At 47.9% G+C, this 12,377-nt stretch overlaps 5 protein-coding genes across 5 annotated transcripts; 3 read left to right on the top strand and 2 right to left on the bottom strand.

Moving 5' to 3' along the window:
- Positions 1-759: 759 nt before the first annotated feature.
- RhiXN_09380 (Ribonuclease domain-containing protein) lies at positions 760-1,577 on the top strand (the record flags this gene model as incomplete). Its single annotated transcript, XM_043329196.1, has 3 exons — positions 760-1,063; positions 1,132-1,428; positions 1,486-1,577. 3 exons carry the CDS (start codon positions 760-762, stop codon positions 1,575-1,577), a joined length of 693 nt encoding a protein of 230 aa, XP_043180642.1.
- A 776-nt stretch (positions 1,578-2,353) lies between these two features.
- On the top strand, positions 2,354-3,933 carry RhiXN_09379 (QCR1 core subunit of the ubiquinol-cytochrome C reductase complex protein; the record flags this gene model as incomplete). The annotated part of the gene is made up of 5 exons (XM_043329195.1): positions 2,354-2,401; positions 2,455-2,950; positions 3,003-3,342; positions 3,405-3,839; positions 3,900-3,933. The coding sequence occupies 5 exons, from the start codon at positions 2,354-2,356 to the stop codon at positions 3,931-3,933; spliced, it is 1,353 nt and encodes a 450-aa protein (XP_043180641.1).
- Positions 3,934-4,174: 241 nt separating this feature from the next.
- On the top strand, positions 4,175-5,418 carry RhiXN_09378 (ornithine carbamoyltransferase; the record flags this gene model as incomplete). Its single annotated transcript, XM_043329194.1, has 3 exons — positions 4,175-4,312; positions 4,429-4,650; positions 4,732-5,418. 3 exons carry the CDS (start codon positions 4,175-4,177, stop codon positions 5,416-5,418), a joined length of 1,047 nt encoding a protein of 348 aa, XP_043180640.1.
- Positions 5,419-5,820: 402 nt separating this feature from the next.
- RhiXN_09377 (CaiB/baiF CoA-transferase family protein) lies at positions 5,821-7,611 on the bottom strand (the record flags this gene model as incomplete). Its single annotated transcript, XM_043329193.1, has 9 exons — positions 5,821-5,889; positions 5,939-6,131; positions 6,182-6,351; positions 6,405-6,554; positions 6,626-6,782; positions 6,833-6,911; positions 6,959-7,099; positions 7,150-7,334; positions 7,409-7,611. The coding sequence occupies 9 exons, from the start codon at positions 7,609-7,611 to the stop codon at positions 5,821-5,823; spliced, it is 1,347 nt and encodes a 448-aa protein (XP_043180639.1).
- A 334-nt stretch (positions 7,612-7,945) lies between these two features.
- RhiXN_09376 (ribosomal protein L22p/L17e) lies at positions 7,946-11,338 on the bottom strand (the record flags this gene model as incomplete). Its single annotated transcript, XM_043329192.1, has 12 exons — positions 7,946-8,068; positions 8,123-8,194; positions 8,245-8,372; positions 8,425-8,553; positions 8,613-8,684; positions 8,744-8,785; positions 8,837-8,909; positions 9,615-10,661; positions 10,720-10,767; positions 10,814-10,949; positions 11,004-11,134; positions 11,195-11,338. 12 exons carry the CDS (start codon positions 11,336-11,338, stop codon positions 7,946-7,948), a joined length of 2,145 nt encoding a protein of 714 aa, XP_043180638.1.
- Between the last annotated feature and the right edge of the window lie 1,039 nt (positions 11,339-12,377).

The raw sequence follows: 12,377 nt of genomic DNA, 5'->3' as shown, positions 1-12,377 counted from the left end.
AGCATACAGATTTTGCGCGCGGACTAGCTGGATCTTTCAGTGTTCTGTCATTTATTTTATGTTTATCTAGATGGATTCAGCGCTAGAGCACGGGAGCTCCGATGGTTGGCTGCGGATCAGCTGTAAGCTATGAGTGTTCAAGCTTTACATTCGCGTATTATATACAGACTGTTTGCGAGTTAGTTTAAATACCCCGTTAAACATAATCGCGGTTTAGCTACGGGATAAGTCCTGCCACCCAAGAAGCAGTAACCTAACAATCTAACAACGGGACAATATGACCCGGTGCACTGTGTTCCCCTAAGGTGCGGATTATCCGCACCCAAAATCCGAACCCTAGGGGTCCGGATTTTCATTTCCAAGGCACGTGACCTGCAAGCTAAAGTATAGTGAGGGTGCGGATTTTGCCAAAAATCCGCACCCGGGGTCCGGATTATCCGCACCTTTGGGGTTCACCGTGCGCGTGGCAAACTCCGGAAAACGTAATGATTCCGGACCCAATCTTTGCTATGGACTGAACTACGGAAAGTCGGGCACGCAAGTTCCGGGCCTAGAGGGGGTACAGTATCACACAAATTTCTATAAGACTGACAGCAATGAATGCCCGAATTCGGCTATCGTATCAACTCAGGCTCCTGTTCCTGATCGAAAACATACCTAGGCGGACCGGTTATCGTATTCCGAGCTATTCTTCCTCGATTCGGTACTATATCACAGAGTCAAGTCAGGTACATATGAGAACCAAGGTCAAAATATGACATGTCCACGCAGAGCACTTTCGGTCATGTGCAGGCCGAGCACGCAGTGAGGTACCCGGTTCGTATACTATTATGGCTCAAAGAACGGCGTGCTATAAAAGACCTGGATTTGAGCGGTCTCACCCCACGATTTACAACTTTCCCATCTTCTACTATCCATACTACACCTCGAACGATGATGCAAGCCGGAGATAAAACAATCGATGACATCGTCAACGATAATGCAGGTCGACTTGTCGACGTCATGCATGGGCTGGGCTACTATGAGATGCTCGATGTCCCTGTAGACAATAATAACACAATAAGTAAGTAGGCCTTATTGACTGAAATCTTGATTACATTAATTGAGTATCAATATTCCTATGATGTCTAGAGGCTCAGTTTGAACGCAGCGTAGTCCTCAAGACTATTGAGCGCGCCTATGCGGCCCGCAACAATCTCATTCTTGGGAAAACAGTCAATCAAACAGTTGGATACCCCCATGAGTTCAAAAACAATGAAAATTTGAGATTTAGGGCGTACCATCCCGATGACCACGGAGAACTCTTTATATTCCCTATCTATGCGTCCAATTTTGGCGAGCGTTACTTTGAGCGCCAGAAAATCATTCAATACCCTGGAGTATTTCGGGTTGTCTACACCCAAAAAGATGACAGGATCTATTTACAAGGTGACTTCGGTTTTCATACATGCTAGTTAATTGATACTAACGCGTGCAAATCAAAAGGTGTGATAGCACACGGACCAGGCTCTGGCTCCTATACTCTCTGCAAGCAATTCGATTCCAGATACAATCTCAAAACGAAAAAGCTGGATTGAGAAATTAACGAGGTGGTGGTATGGGCCCGAAGCTAAACCAGAAACAGCCTTGGACAAAGTTTCAAATGTTACTAGCCCGTTCATGTAAAGGTCCTCTATAGATATATATAAAGCACACATACGCATCTATTTCTCATTTACGGCTTGAAAGCAAATATCTGAGTGCGAGTCAGTTTAAAAGCACAATTGAGCTGACTCAGACCGCCTTATCTCACGCATTTCAAGGGGAAAGACTCGACCGAAGATAGACGTCAGAATTTTGTTTCGCTATGCCGGAATTATTGTATGCGACAAGATACTCCTTGACGAACTAACTCAGAGTCCGCAAGGTGTCCAAGGTGTCAAAACCCAAACCTTTTGGGTAACCATTAGCCATTAGTACATACGTACTACCACTCAATTTTTTATTTCATTAGAGACTCTGTAAAGCTCTATGAGCATACTGTAAGCTTGTGTAAACTGTGTGTCTTGGGAGGACAAGAGTACAGGGTTACCCTACTGTAAGAAATATGGATCTAGAGTGAGCGAGAGGCAAGATTTGAGAATGAAAACCATGCGTTCTTCTTCGGAAGACTATCAAAGCTCCATCAATATGACTAGATAGCTGCGCCTTTGGTCACTGGAAAATCTCGCTTTGGGGCGGCTTTGATTAGCCACAAAATGACCTTGATCGGTAAGCGCCGCTGCCTCGGGAAGACTCGGGTGGCGGCTATGTCTGTTTGGTCCAGCCAATAAGCAGATCGCATTTTCGCTCTCACCATCCCACGTTCTCCAGCATGTTGTCTGCGTCGCTCAAGCAGGGCTTCAGACGCGCCAGTGTAGCGGTAGGATAATACAACATACAACCGTATATTTCGAATACTAATTAATATTTTAGCGCCCTCTGCGCCGAACTCTAGCTACCGCGGTGCAGCACAGCAGTGCACCTCTGACGGAGATCTCCACACTCTCCAACGGATTGACCATCGCGACCGAATCCCATCCTCATGCCCAGACCGCTACTGTCGGTGTCTGGATCGATGCTGGCTCCCGCGCAGAGACGGACGTGACCAATGGGACCGCACACTTCTTGGAACACATGGCCTTCAAGGGCACCAACCGCCGCTCCCAGCACGCCCTAGAGCTCGAAGTCGAGAACCTCGGAGCCCACCTCAACGCATACACTAGCCGTGAACAGACCGTGTACTACGCCAAGGCATTCCGCAAGGACGTCGGTGCCGCTGTCGATATCATCAGCGATATCCTGCAAAATTCCAAATTGGAGTCTGGGGCCATCGAGCGCGAACGGGATGTGATCTTGAGGGAGCAGGAAGAGGTTGACAAGCAGCTTGAGGAAGTTGTATTTGATCACCTTCATGCGGTCGCCTACCAAGGTGTGTACCAGGGTTCGCGGGCGAGGGTTATCCCAGGTGACAATATGCACAGGTCAACCCCTGGGACGTACCATCTTGGGACCCAAGAAGAACATTCTGTCCATCAAGCGCGATGATCTTGCTGACTACATCAAGAGCAACTACACCGCCGACCGTATGGTTCTCGTTGGTACTGGCGGTGTTGACCATCGCGAGTTACAGGACCTTGCCGTCAAGCACTTCTCCAATCTCCCCGTCTCTTCGAACCCCGTTGGACTTGGCAAGAAGCACCACCCAAAGACCAGCTTTGTTGGTTCTGAAGTCCGTATCCGTGACGACACCATGAACACCGCCAACATTGCTATCGCAGTCGAAGGTGTCGGCTGGCGCTCTCCTGATTACTTCCCATGCTCGTTATGCAATCCATCATGGGTAACTGGGACCGCAGTCTTGGTGCCGCTCCTCTACTCTCTAGCCGTCTCAGCCATGTCGTTTCGAGCAACTCCCTCGCCAACAGCTTCATGTCTTTCTCCACCTCGTACTCTGACACTGGTCTCTGGGGTATCTACCTTGTCTCTGAGAACCTCGTCAACTTGGATGACCTTGTCCACTTTACCCTGCGCGAGTGGACTCGTATGAGCATTGCACCCACCGACGCCGAAGTCGAACGAGCCAAGAGCCAGCTCAAGGCCAGCTTGCTTCTCGGATTGGACGGAACCACTGCCGTTGCGGAAGACATCGGGCGTCAACTTGTTACTGCCGGACGCCGCTTCACTCCCCGGCAAATCGAGAGCGCCGTAAATGCGGTGACCAAGGATGAGATCAAGAGGGTTGCGAACAAGTACTTGTGGGATAAGGATATTGCCGTCGCTGCCCTCGGTCGGGTCGAAGGTCTCTTGGACTACAACCGGTGCGTGACGAGACAGTTTTTCCATATCGCCAATTCTTACTGACACTCGACTTTTCCTAGCATCCGCTCGGATATGTCGTCCATGCTGTACTAAACCCGCCATTTGTATTACCCTTGAAACCCGCTTGAGCCTGCAGACATAGTATTACCCGTTTGTATGGATAAAATGGAGCCTGTGTAATTAGACGGCGCTCTTCTCTTTAGATTTTCTTTGCGCTGGTATTTTGCGCAAATCAAGTAAGATTATATCATAGATTGATCTACGGACGGCACGTGACTTTTCCGAGATAAAGTCACCACTTTCATTTGAACCATCATTCGTCGATCGAGAGACAATGAAATCCGAGTTACTGATATTGTCCGCGGGTGATGTGCAGCACTTGATACGTACCGCCCTCAATCCTGGGGAGCTCGTGCAATGCATGTCCCAGATGTTCGAGATGGTGTCTGGTTCGGAGATTGGCGAGGGAGTTGTGAGTAGCATTCAAGCTTACTGGCATTGAAGCGTTCCCGATTACCGTCTCGATGAGTGTGACTTAAGATCTGCATATCATGGTACTCGGGATTATGATGCTGATTCTGTACTCAGACGGACGAACACGACCGAGTCCAGCAGCCTCCGCGCCTGACGACTTTATCACCCGAACATGCTACACTGTACATGCCATGCCGACTTCCTGAACCTATATTCGAGTCTTCCACGATCCATTCTGCAATCAAGGTCGTTTCTGTGCCTCGTACTGGTGGTGGGGGCGGGATCCCAGGGACAACACTTGTGTTGGATGAGAAAACCGGTGCCGCCCGTGCAGTGGTAAATTCGAGAGCACTCACTGCACTCCGGAATGCAGCCGGCAAGTTTAATCTAAATTACAATTGTTTACTGGCCTTATAGACTCTCACTTCAGGTTCGGTTCTGGCTACTCGCCTGGTCGGCCCCAAATCCCCCGCCCGACTCGTTCTTTTCGGCGCAGGTCTACAAATCAAACACCACGCCCGTCTCTTTATCCAATCATACCCGTCCATCACGCATTGTACAATCATCAATCGCAGCCTCAACGACAGGTTCACCGAACTCCTTGCCGACTTGACCATGGAATTCCCATCCCTCCGTCTCGACGGTCTCATATCGAGCGCCCAGAACATCGAACCGGCCGTGCGAGACGGGGACGTGATATGCACCGCAACATCGTCCACCCAGCCTCTCTTTGACTCTGCATGGATTAAACAAGGCGCGCATGTGAATCTTATAGGCTCCTATACGTCCACGATGCGCGAAAGCGACCCGGGACTTATCAAGCGTGCCGGCCGCCTTATTCTCGTAGACGAAACCAAGTCCTGTCTCGTCGAGTCGGGAGAGCTCATCGATGCCAGTATCACCGAGGATGAACTGGTCGAGATCGGCACGTTGGTTCGCGAGGGTTCCGAAGCGGCCAAGGCGATCGAGAGAGTGAGGCAGGCGGGGGATGTGACGGTGTTCAAGAGTGTGGGTGTGGGTGCTCAGGACGTTGGTGTTGCGGGCTTGATGGTCGAGTTGGCAGAGAAGGATGGGAGAGTGGGGACCAGGGTCGCGTATGATTAGGTGGATGTATGCGTTGGTGCTTTGAGTAGCATATTGCATTTAGTCTTGAATTAAATCGAGCCGGAAGTCGCCTCGGTTGTTTCTGGGATTACTCAAATCAACCTGACCTTGTCCGAATCGTATTGACGTATTCACTATCGTATGGCAAAATTCAGCTAGTGCTCCCGAAGAATTTGAAGTCTTGCCATGCTTCGAAAGAGTTAAACTGTCTGAATGCAGCAGTCTTGCTGCACCTTATTCCCGAATTTACAAAGGCCCTATATTCACTCATGTAATTTTGATTTGGAAACGCCGCAACAGCTCTTCGGCACATATATCTATAAAACCGGGTTTACCATAACCCAGTCGGATTTAAACACTCTCCGCGGCTCATCCTGGAATGCTACATATACTTTGTTTTCGCTAAATAATTTTTTCTTTGCGTAACTCTGCGATTCGTTCAGCCGAATATCCCAGGTCCTTGGACAGAACCTAAACACAATCAACTACTTTTCTGACTGTGACATTAGTTGGGTCTCACCTCATCGGTGTGCTGCGACAGGTAGGGGGGCGGTCTAGTGATAGGCATTCGTTTCCCGTTGTAGTGTACCGCGGGTGCAACCATCTTGATCTTCCCTGCTCTTGGGTGTTCGACCTCTACCGTAACCCCTCGAGCTTTGGCTTGTGGATGGTCAAAGGTTTGTTCGATGTTATTGATCGGACCATGAGGTACACTAGAATTTTGTAAGTACATGCAAGAGGCTCTGAAAAAAATGTGGCGAACCCGAGGCCCTGGAATTTCTCTAACCAGTGATCCCTATTTTTCTCCATGAGAGTATCCGTAATGATTTGAACCAGCTCTGCACGATTCTTTACTCTTTGTCCGTTGGAGGAGAATTTAGCATCAATAGCCAGCTCGGGTTTTCCCAACACCTTGTCGGCCAGGAGAGCAAACTGTCCTTTTGGTCAGTGACTTGAGGGTATTTGGACCTGGACCACACCCTTACCTGCTTTTCATTTCCCGCCCCAATCATAATAAAGCCATCTTTGCACGGGAAGACTTGATATGGGACTATGGACGGATGGCTAGTTCCGTGTCGTGAGGCCTCTTTATTTCCAATCAAGTAGTTTGATGCGATGTTCGCCAGACCCGCGATCTGCCGTGCAGTAAATTATATATTAGAGCCTGGGAATCCTACAACCTGCCTGAAATTGGGCTTTGACTCACCTGAGTCTCGAACAGGTTGCAGTCAATCCACACACCCTTTCCTGTTTGCTGTCTGGACAAGAGACCGGCCATAATCGCCCCATGGGCATACAGGCCCGTAGAAATATCCGTCACAGCGACCCCAACTTTGCAGGGCGGACCATCTGGTTCCCCAGTTCTGAGTAGCTACTTGTCAGGAGTAATATGAGACGTAGGATGCGAGCTTACATGTGCATTAGTCCAGCTTCTCCTTCGATAACTACATCGTAGCCTGCCGCTTGCCTATACGGCCCCGTCTGACCGTAGCCTAGCTACGGTTAGATTTGTAGACGCGAAGCAATAGGAATAACTTACCGGTAATCGAAGCATAAACAAGCTTCTCGTTTATCTTCTTACAGTCCTCCCACCCAAGCCCCATGCTCGCTAGCTTACCGGATATAAAATTCTCAACTAGCACATCAGCTTTTCGAATCAAGTCATATACAATATCTAGTCCTGTGAGCTGTTAGATTTAGGTAAGAGTACTAAAATGGATACAAGCTTACCCCTTGGGTCCTTAAAGTTGACTGTAATACTCCGCTTGTTTCGGTTAGTAGCTAAGAAATAGGCCGATTCTGGTGGAAGATGGACGGCATTCGAGGGTTGAGTTTCCAGAACAGGTGCAGAAGGGGGACTCCAGGACCGAGTATCATCCCCTCGTTTCACTTCTTCGATCTTGATAACATCTGCCCTAAAATCCCCAAATAATTCGCATTTTTGGTCGGTTTGTTGAGAATAATGGGTCCTATATGGATTTAAACGCACCCGAGGTCTGCAAGGAGCATGGTTGCTGTAGGTCCGGCCAAAACACGAGTAAGGTCAACCACGCGGATTCCCCTTAGGGGTGGAGGCATCCCCTCTGGTTGTACTGGAATCGATGCATCCCGATGTATTCGCCTAGTTGCGAGAAAGGACGTGATACGAAACGAAGAAACTGAGGTTCGTGTGATTAACTGGCGAGAGATCATGGTAGTGGGAACGAACTCGTTGAAAGACCAATCGAGCGCGTAGGTTCGATAATGTTTTATGACGGCCTCACGGGGTGCACCTGAGTGACAGTCGAGGGTATAAATAAGCTCGATCGGAAACGGTTGATTTGCAGTTGCCGGTCGGCTTAATTTCAAGTTTTATTTGATCCCTCCTCTCACATGATCCACCAACACAAAAAAGCTAAAAGTACGTGCATAAACATGGGTGCATATAGGCTCACATAAACCGGAGTGCAAGTTGTTGGACATGGTACAGCGGTGCAAAAGAATAGATGGAATGCAACACTTGCCCCCCATTCATTCATTAATGAGTTTATGCCCGGGAAGCCTCAATTCGTCGGCGAGCGAGCAAACGGCGATTGGGAGCGACGATCTTGGAAATATCATCCTTCTCCTTGTTCCTCTCTACCTCTTCCTCAGCAGCCGAAAGGATAATCTTTAAAAGACCACAATTAGCTTAATACTAGTGATCTGTAGTATTTGCCATTACCTCGACGTGGGCAGGGTGACCCTGGTAGGGGTTAATGCGACCGTGGGCACGGTAAGTGCGGCGGCGGGTTTTCTAATAGGGCGGGTTGGCATCTTTCAGACTTTGACAAATCATATACGCACAGGAGCCTGTTGAACAACGATGTTCTTGATGATAAGCTCCTCAAGCTCAAGGTTCTTCGCATCCGCATTGGATTCGGCATTCTTCAAAAGGCGGAGAATGAAACGGATGGACTTCTCAGGCCAGCGACCTTGTAAACCACTTTTAGCCAAAGATGCCAAGTTTCTATCTAAGACACGCACCCTGAGTAGCACCGAACTCCTTTGCTTGAGATGCACGTCCAACACCACCAGCAAACCTGCGGAAGGGGATCACCTGCTTGTGATCTTTCACGTTGTCAAGATATGTATAGGCCTTGGTGAGCTTGAGACCTGGAATTATCGCTCATTGAACAAATTTATCGAGAATAAGTTAGTATAATATATCTCACCAGTCAAGGCAGCCGCAACCTCGCGCATGTTCTTGAAGTGGGTGCGGAGGTACTCGCCGCGAGCACGGGCGGCTATTAAATAAAATACTTAGATCCTCAATCTGTCCCGCATTTCCATCCCTAGTACGTACTCTTCTCCGGGTTGGTTGCAAGGGCGGCGGAGGCGTAGCGAACTACATTTACCCAAATTAACCCAAGAAATTCCTGCCTATTGTTCTACTCACCCATTTTGTCGTTGTCTTGAGGGGCGTCGGGGACGGAAGAATTTGCATCCGATACATCAGAGTGCGGCAACCCCTGAATCTCTGACACGTGATGGGAGTGGCGTGGAACTAACAAGCTCCAATCTTGCCTTCCAACGAAGGTAGAGTAGTTTTAGACATAATCATCGGCTTGACTGGTTCATACCACTATTGAGAGCTGGATAAAGCGGTGCTGTACTCATGCGATAGCCAATATTTTACTTATTGTAAGCGTATTACCCGGTTCGGAAAAAGGTGAACGTATCGGAAAGACGACCAGGACTTCATTTCAAAGCAGCTCGGGCTATAAATCGATCGGCACTTGGTGTCACCTTGGTTCCATAAAATGCTCCTCTCTTCTTTTGAACCCGTTGATCTATGGTCAAGCAAGTTGTAAAAACAAGCGCATATATGGTACTGTAATCTAACTGTATTACATCGCAGGAGAGATTTAATTGGATTCCTGAGAACAGTTGAGGCAGTTTCAAAAACATGAAAAAGTGAAACGAATTTATGATAGTGCTCATGAGAAAAATCGAAATATTAAAACAAGTCGTTGGAAGGGTGTAGCGGAGAATATTTATGAGACGGAATACACGGACCGACCATATTCAATTCCATCACAGAAATACGGCCCGGATCGCTCTTTGTTAGACAAAAACTCAGTAAATGACGGGTGCAGTGTTGATACAAGCCCTGTCTCCTTTCCCTGATAGAGTATTGACCATAGAGGTAGAAGCGCCAAGCGTGTTCGTCGCACATCCCCGATTCCCGACAAAGACGCGATTTCCTCCAAACCGATTGGCTTGTGAGCAGACAGCACAACACGGAGTGCTGCTAATGTTTCCGCCCTTTCATCGCTTTCTCGCTCGTCTTCGTTAAGAGCTGATTCTAGCACTGCTTTGTATAGTGCATCGACTTGCAAATGTGATTTCGGTGGCCCAGGCACCGTGCCAAACAGGGACTGCAGTCGTTTATGGGAGCCACCTGATCGTTTGCCAGATTGAACATAGTCCACAAGATTAGACGCATATACGAACAGAGCGCCAGAGCGTTCTACGAGCTGCGATATCTCGACTGAGCTGAGGGCCATGGATGCCAACTGTTCCTTGAAGTACAGTTCAATGTCGTTTCGTACTACCGAGTTCTCCACTTCATGCAGAGACATGATCTCTCGAGGACGTGACGGGTCCATCATTTTTCCGTATATATCAGGCACAGGTCGTCCTGTAACCAAGAACTTCAGTGGTAGTTGCGGAGCATGTCGGAAAAGCATTTCAAGGAAGAGTTTAACCCCGTTACGGTCTTCGCATTCGTCTAATGCGTCTATTACAACGACGAGATGTTCGGGGATTGCATCCTTCACTTGCTGTAGCGGTTCTTTCAGCAATCGTTCAAATTGGATGGGTATTTTCTTCGATCCAATATCTGGAGTTTCCGCTAGGACCTTGCACAATGTGGACCGGTACGGAATCGAATATCGAGCGAGCTGATACGCAATAGTCGGCACAATACGCGTCACACGCCCACATTCCGCCGAACTGTGAGTACAGAAAAAGTTGGCCGCCAAAAGGTTGCGCTTTTCGAGTCGCTCACAGAAGGTCCATGCGATGGCGGTCTTGCCTGTTCCTGCCATGCCATTCATCCAGAGTATAGGTTGAGATGTATGATCGATTTGCCAGTGATCAAGATTCCCTAGTACTCTTGTGCGTGTTCCTTCGGTACAGCCTCGACGGTTGATTTCAGTCGATAGGCCCGAATCATATACAGCTTGCTTGACTGGGTTCAAGCTCTCTAGCCTCGTATTCTACGAGATCGTTTGAGTTCTTCATGAGTCAAATATGAAGAAATCAGCATTAACTCACCGCCAAGTGTTCATTCGCGATCTTCCACGTATTTGAGTTCGCGTTTGTCTATGATTGGTTAGATTTTCGTCATAAATAATAGCAACACTCTTACCTGTAGTTGCCGGAATAGTGTCTGGATCCGTCGATAATACCTTAGCAGTTCTTCATCTTCTTGGATACCCCGTATACCCCCTTTCTTCCCGCGCGACAGTCTCTCCCTGACTTCCTTTGCTTGATTTTCAATAGAACTGTAAAAATAGTTATTGCGTGCAATATGATGTGAACATGCACAAGAAACTCACATAGAGATGCTCTTTACAGAACCGGACATAAATATAGATGAAGGCCCATGTATATACTGGTTTAGAGTATCGCTTAGCGTGGCCAGCTCAGTGGCAAGGTCCTCAAAATCCTGGCGACTTCGTGCCGCTGCCTGCAAGAGGAAAGCTTTTATTTACAAACCCCTCCGAGACGCACCGCCACACTTACTTACCTCAAATTCATCCAAACACGATAGTAGCGAGCTAATGGCAGAAGAAAGCTGTGGGAATATGCTTGTGGTGTTTTTCAAAATCTGCAGTGATCCTCTGAGCCTATCCCAAGCTACACTACGAATTTTGGAGCCTCGAGCAACCATGGTGTGCAACTGGTTCGATTATGGTGTAAGCTTAAGATCAATCAGAAAGCGGGGTGGTCAACAGAGTTCAGACGTATGCAGGTATAAATAGCTGCTGTGTGATTTATCCCGTTTAGACAATTAGTGCGATCAACCAATGCAAGAAAAAGGATGGATATAGCCCGTGTGCTGTAACCAGACTACTCAGGCACCGCCCTAGGCGGAATGCAAAAAGGGACCTTTCTATATTTGATGACAAAAACACATCGAAGCCTTTGTTGTCAGATAAAGGAAGGTTCAGTAGTGTACATAATTGGTATGGATAAGACAGAGGTTTGTAACCAATAGCAACTTAATTTCATTGCTATCTATTGTTAACTTAAATATTGCTATATGACGAAATTCGCGTAAACAGGACGCTTTCGTTGCCCAACAGAGAATAAAAACGAGGGCAGACAAAAAAATCCGCAAAGATCCAGTCTTTCCCAAAGCAGGAGAGCTTCTTGAGTATTGTGTTGTACACCCCGGATTGCAGAGCGCAAGTGAGAGTTAGTTGATGTGGCCACGGCCATTTCCACTACACCATTAACGTCATTATTGTCTTGGCGTACCCCGAACTGCTTGCTGAACTCCACTCTCAGTACCGTGGATAGCATGGACATGTAACCATTAGTGCATTTATAGATATGGTATTTGGTTCCCAAATATATGTCGCCACATAGAAACAAAGAGGCCTCTTTTTAGTTGTAAAAATGAAATAGAATACAACTTGGCCTCCGGTGCTCGTAGCCCAAACTACTAGACAATTTAACCTATAGATCAGCTATATATGGATGGATACACGTCATCATCCGAATGCTGATCAGGTGGGAGGTCTAATAGATTTGCAGAACGTAGACGGGGAGTGGGGCATGAATACGTGAGTAAACCCGCGGTTCGGACAGCCAGATTGATGACACCAGTCGAATTCGACAACAAACCACACTACCTTCTGACTGAAGGAAAAGCTAGAAAACAGAAACCCCACATAGTCCGACACTATAGATTAATGAATACGTGG

This window comes from Rhizoctonia solani, chromosome 5 (assembly GCF_016906535.1).
Source record: "Rhizoctonia solani chromosome 5, complete sequence".
Lineage (NCBI taxonomy): Eukaryota > Fungi > Basidiomycota > Agaricomycetes > Cantharellales > Ceratobasidiaceae > Rhizoctonia > Rhizoctonia solani.
The sequence above is the reverse complement of the archived record's forward strand: the minus strand, read 5'-3'. Positions and strand labels throughout refer to the sequence as shown.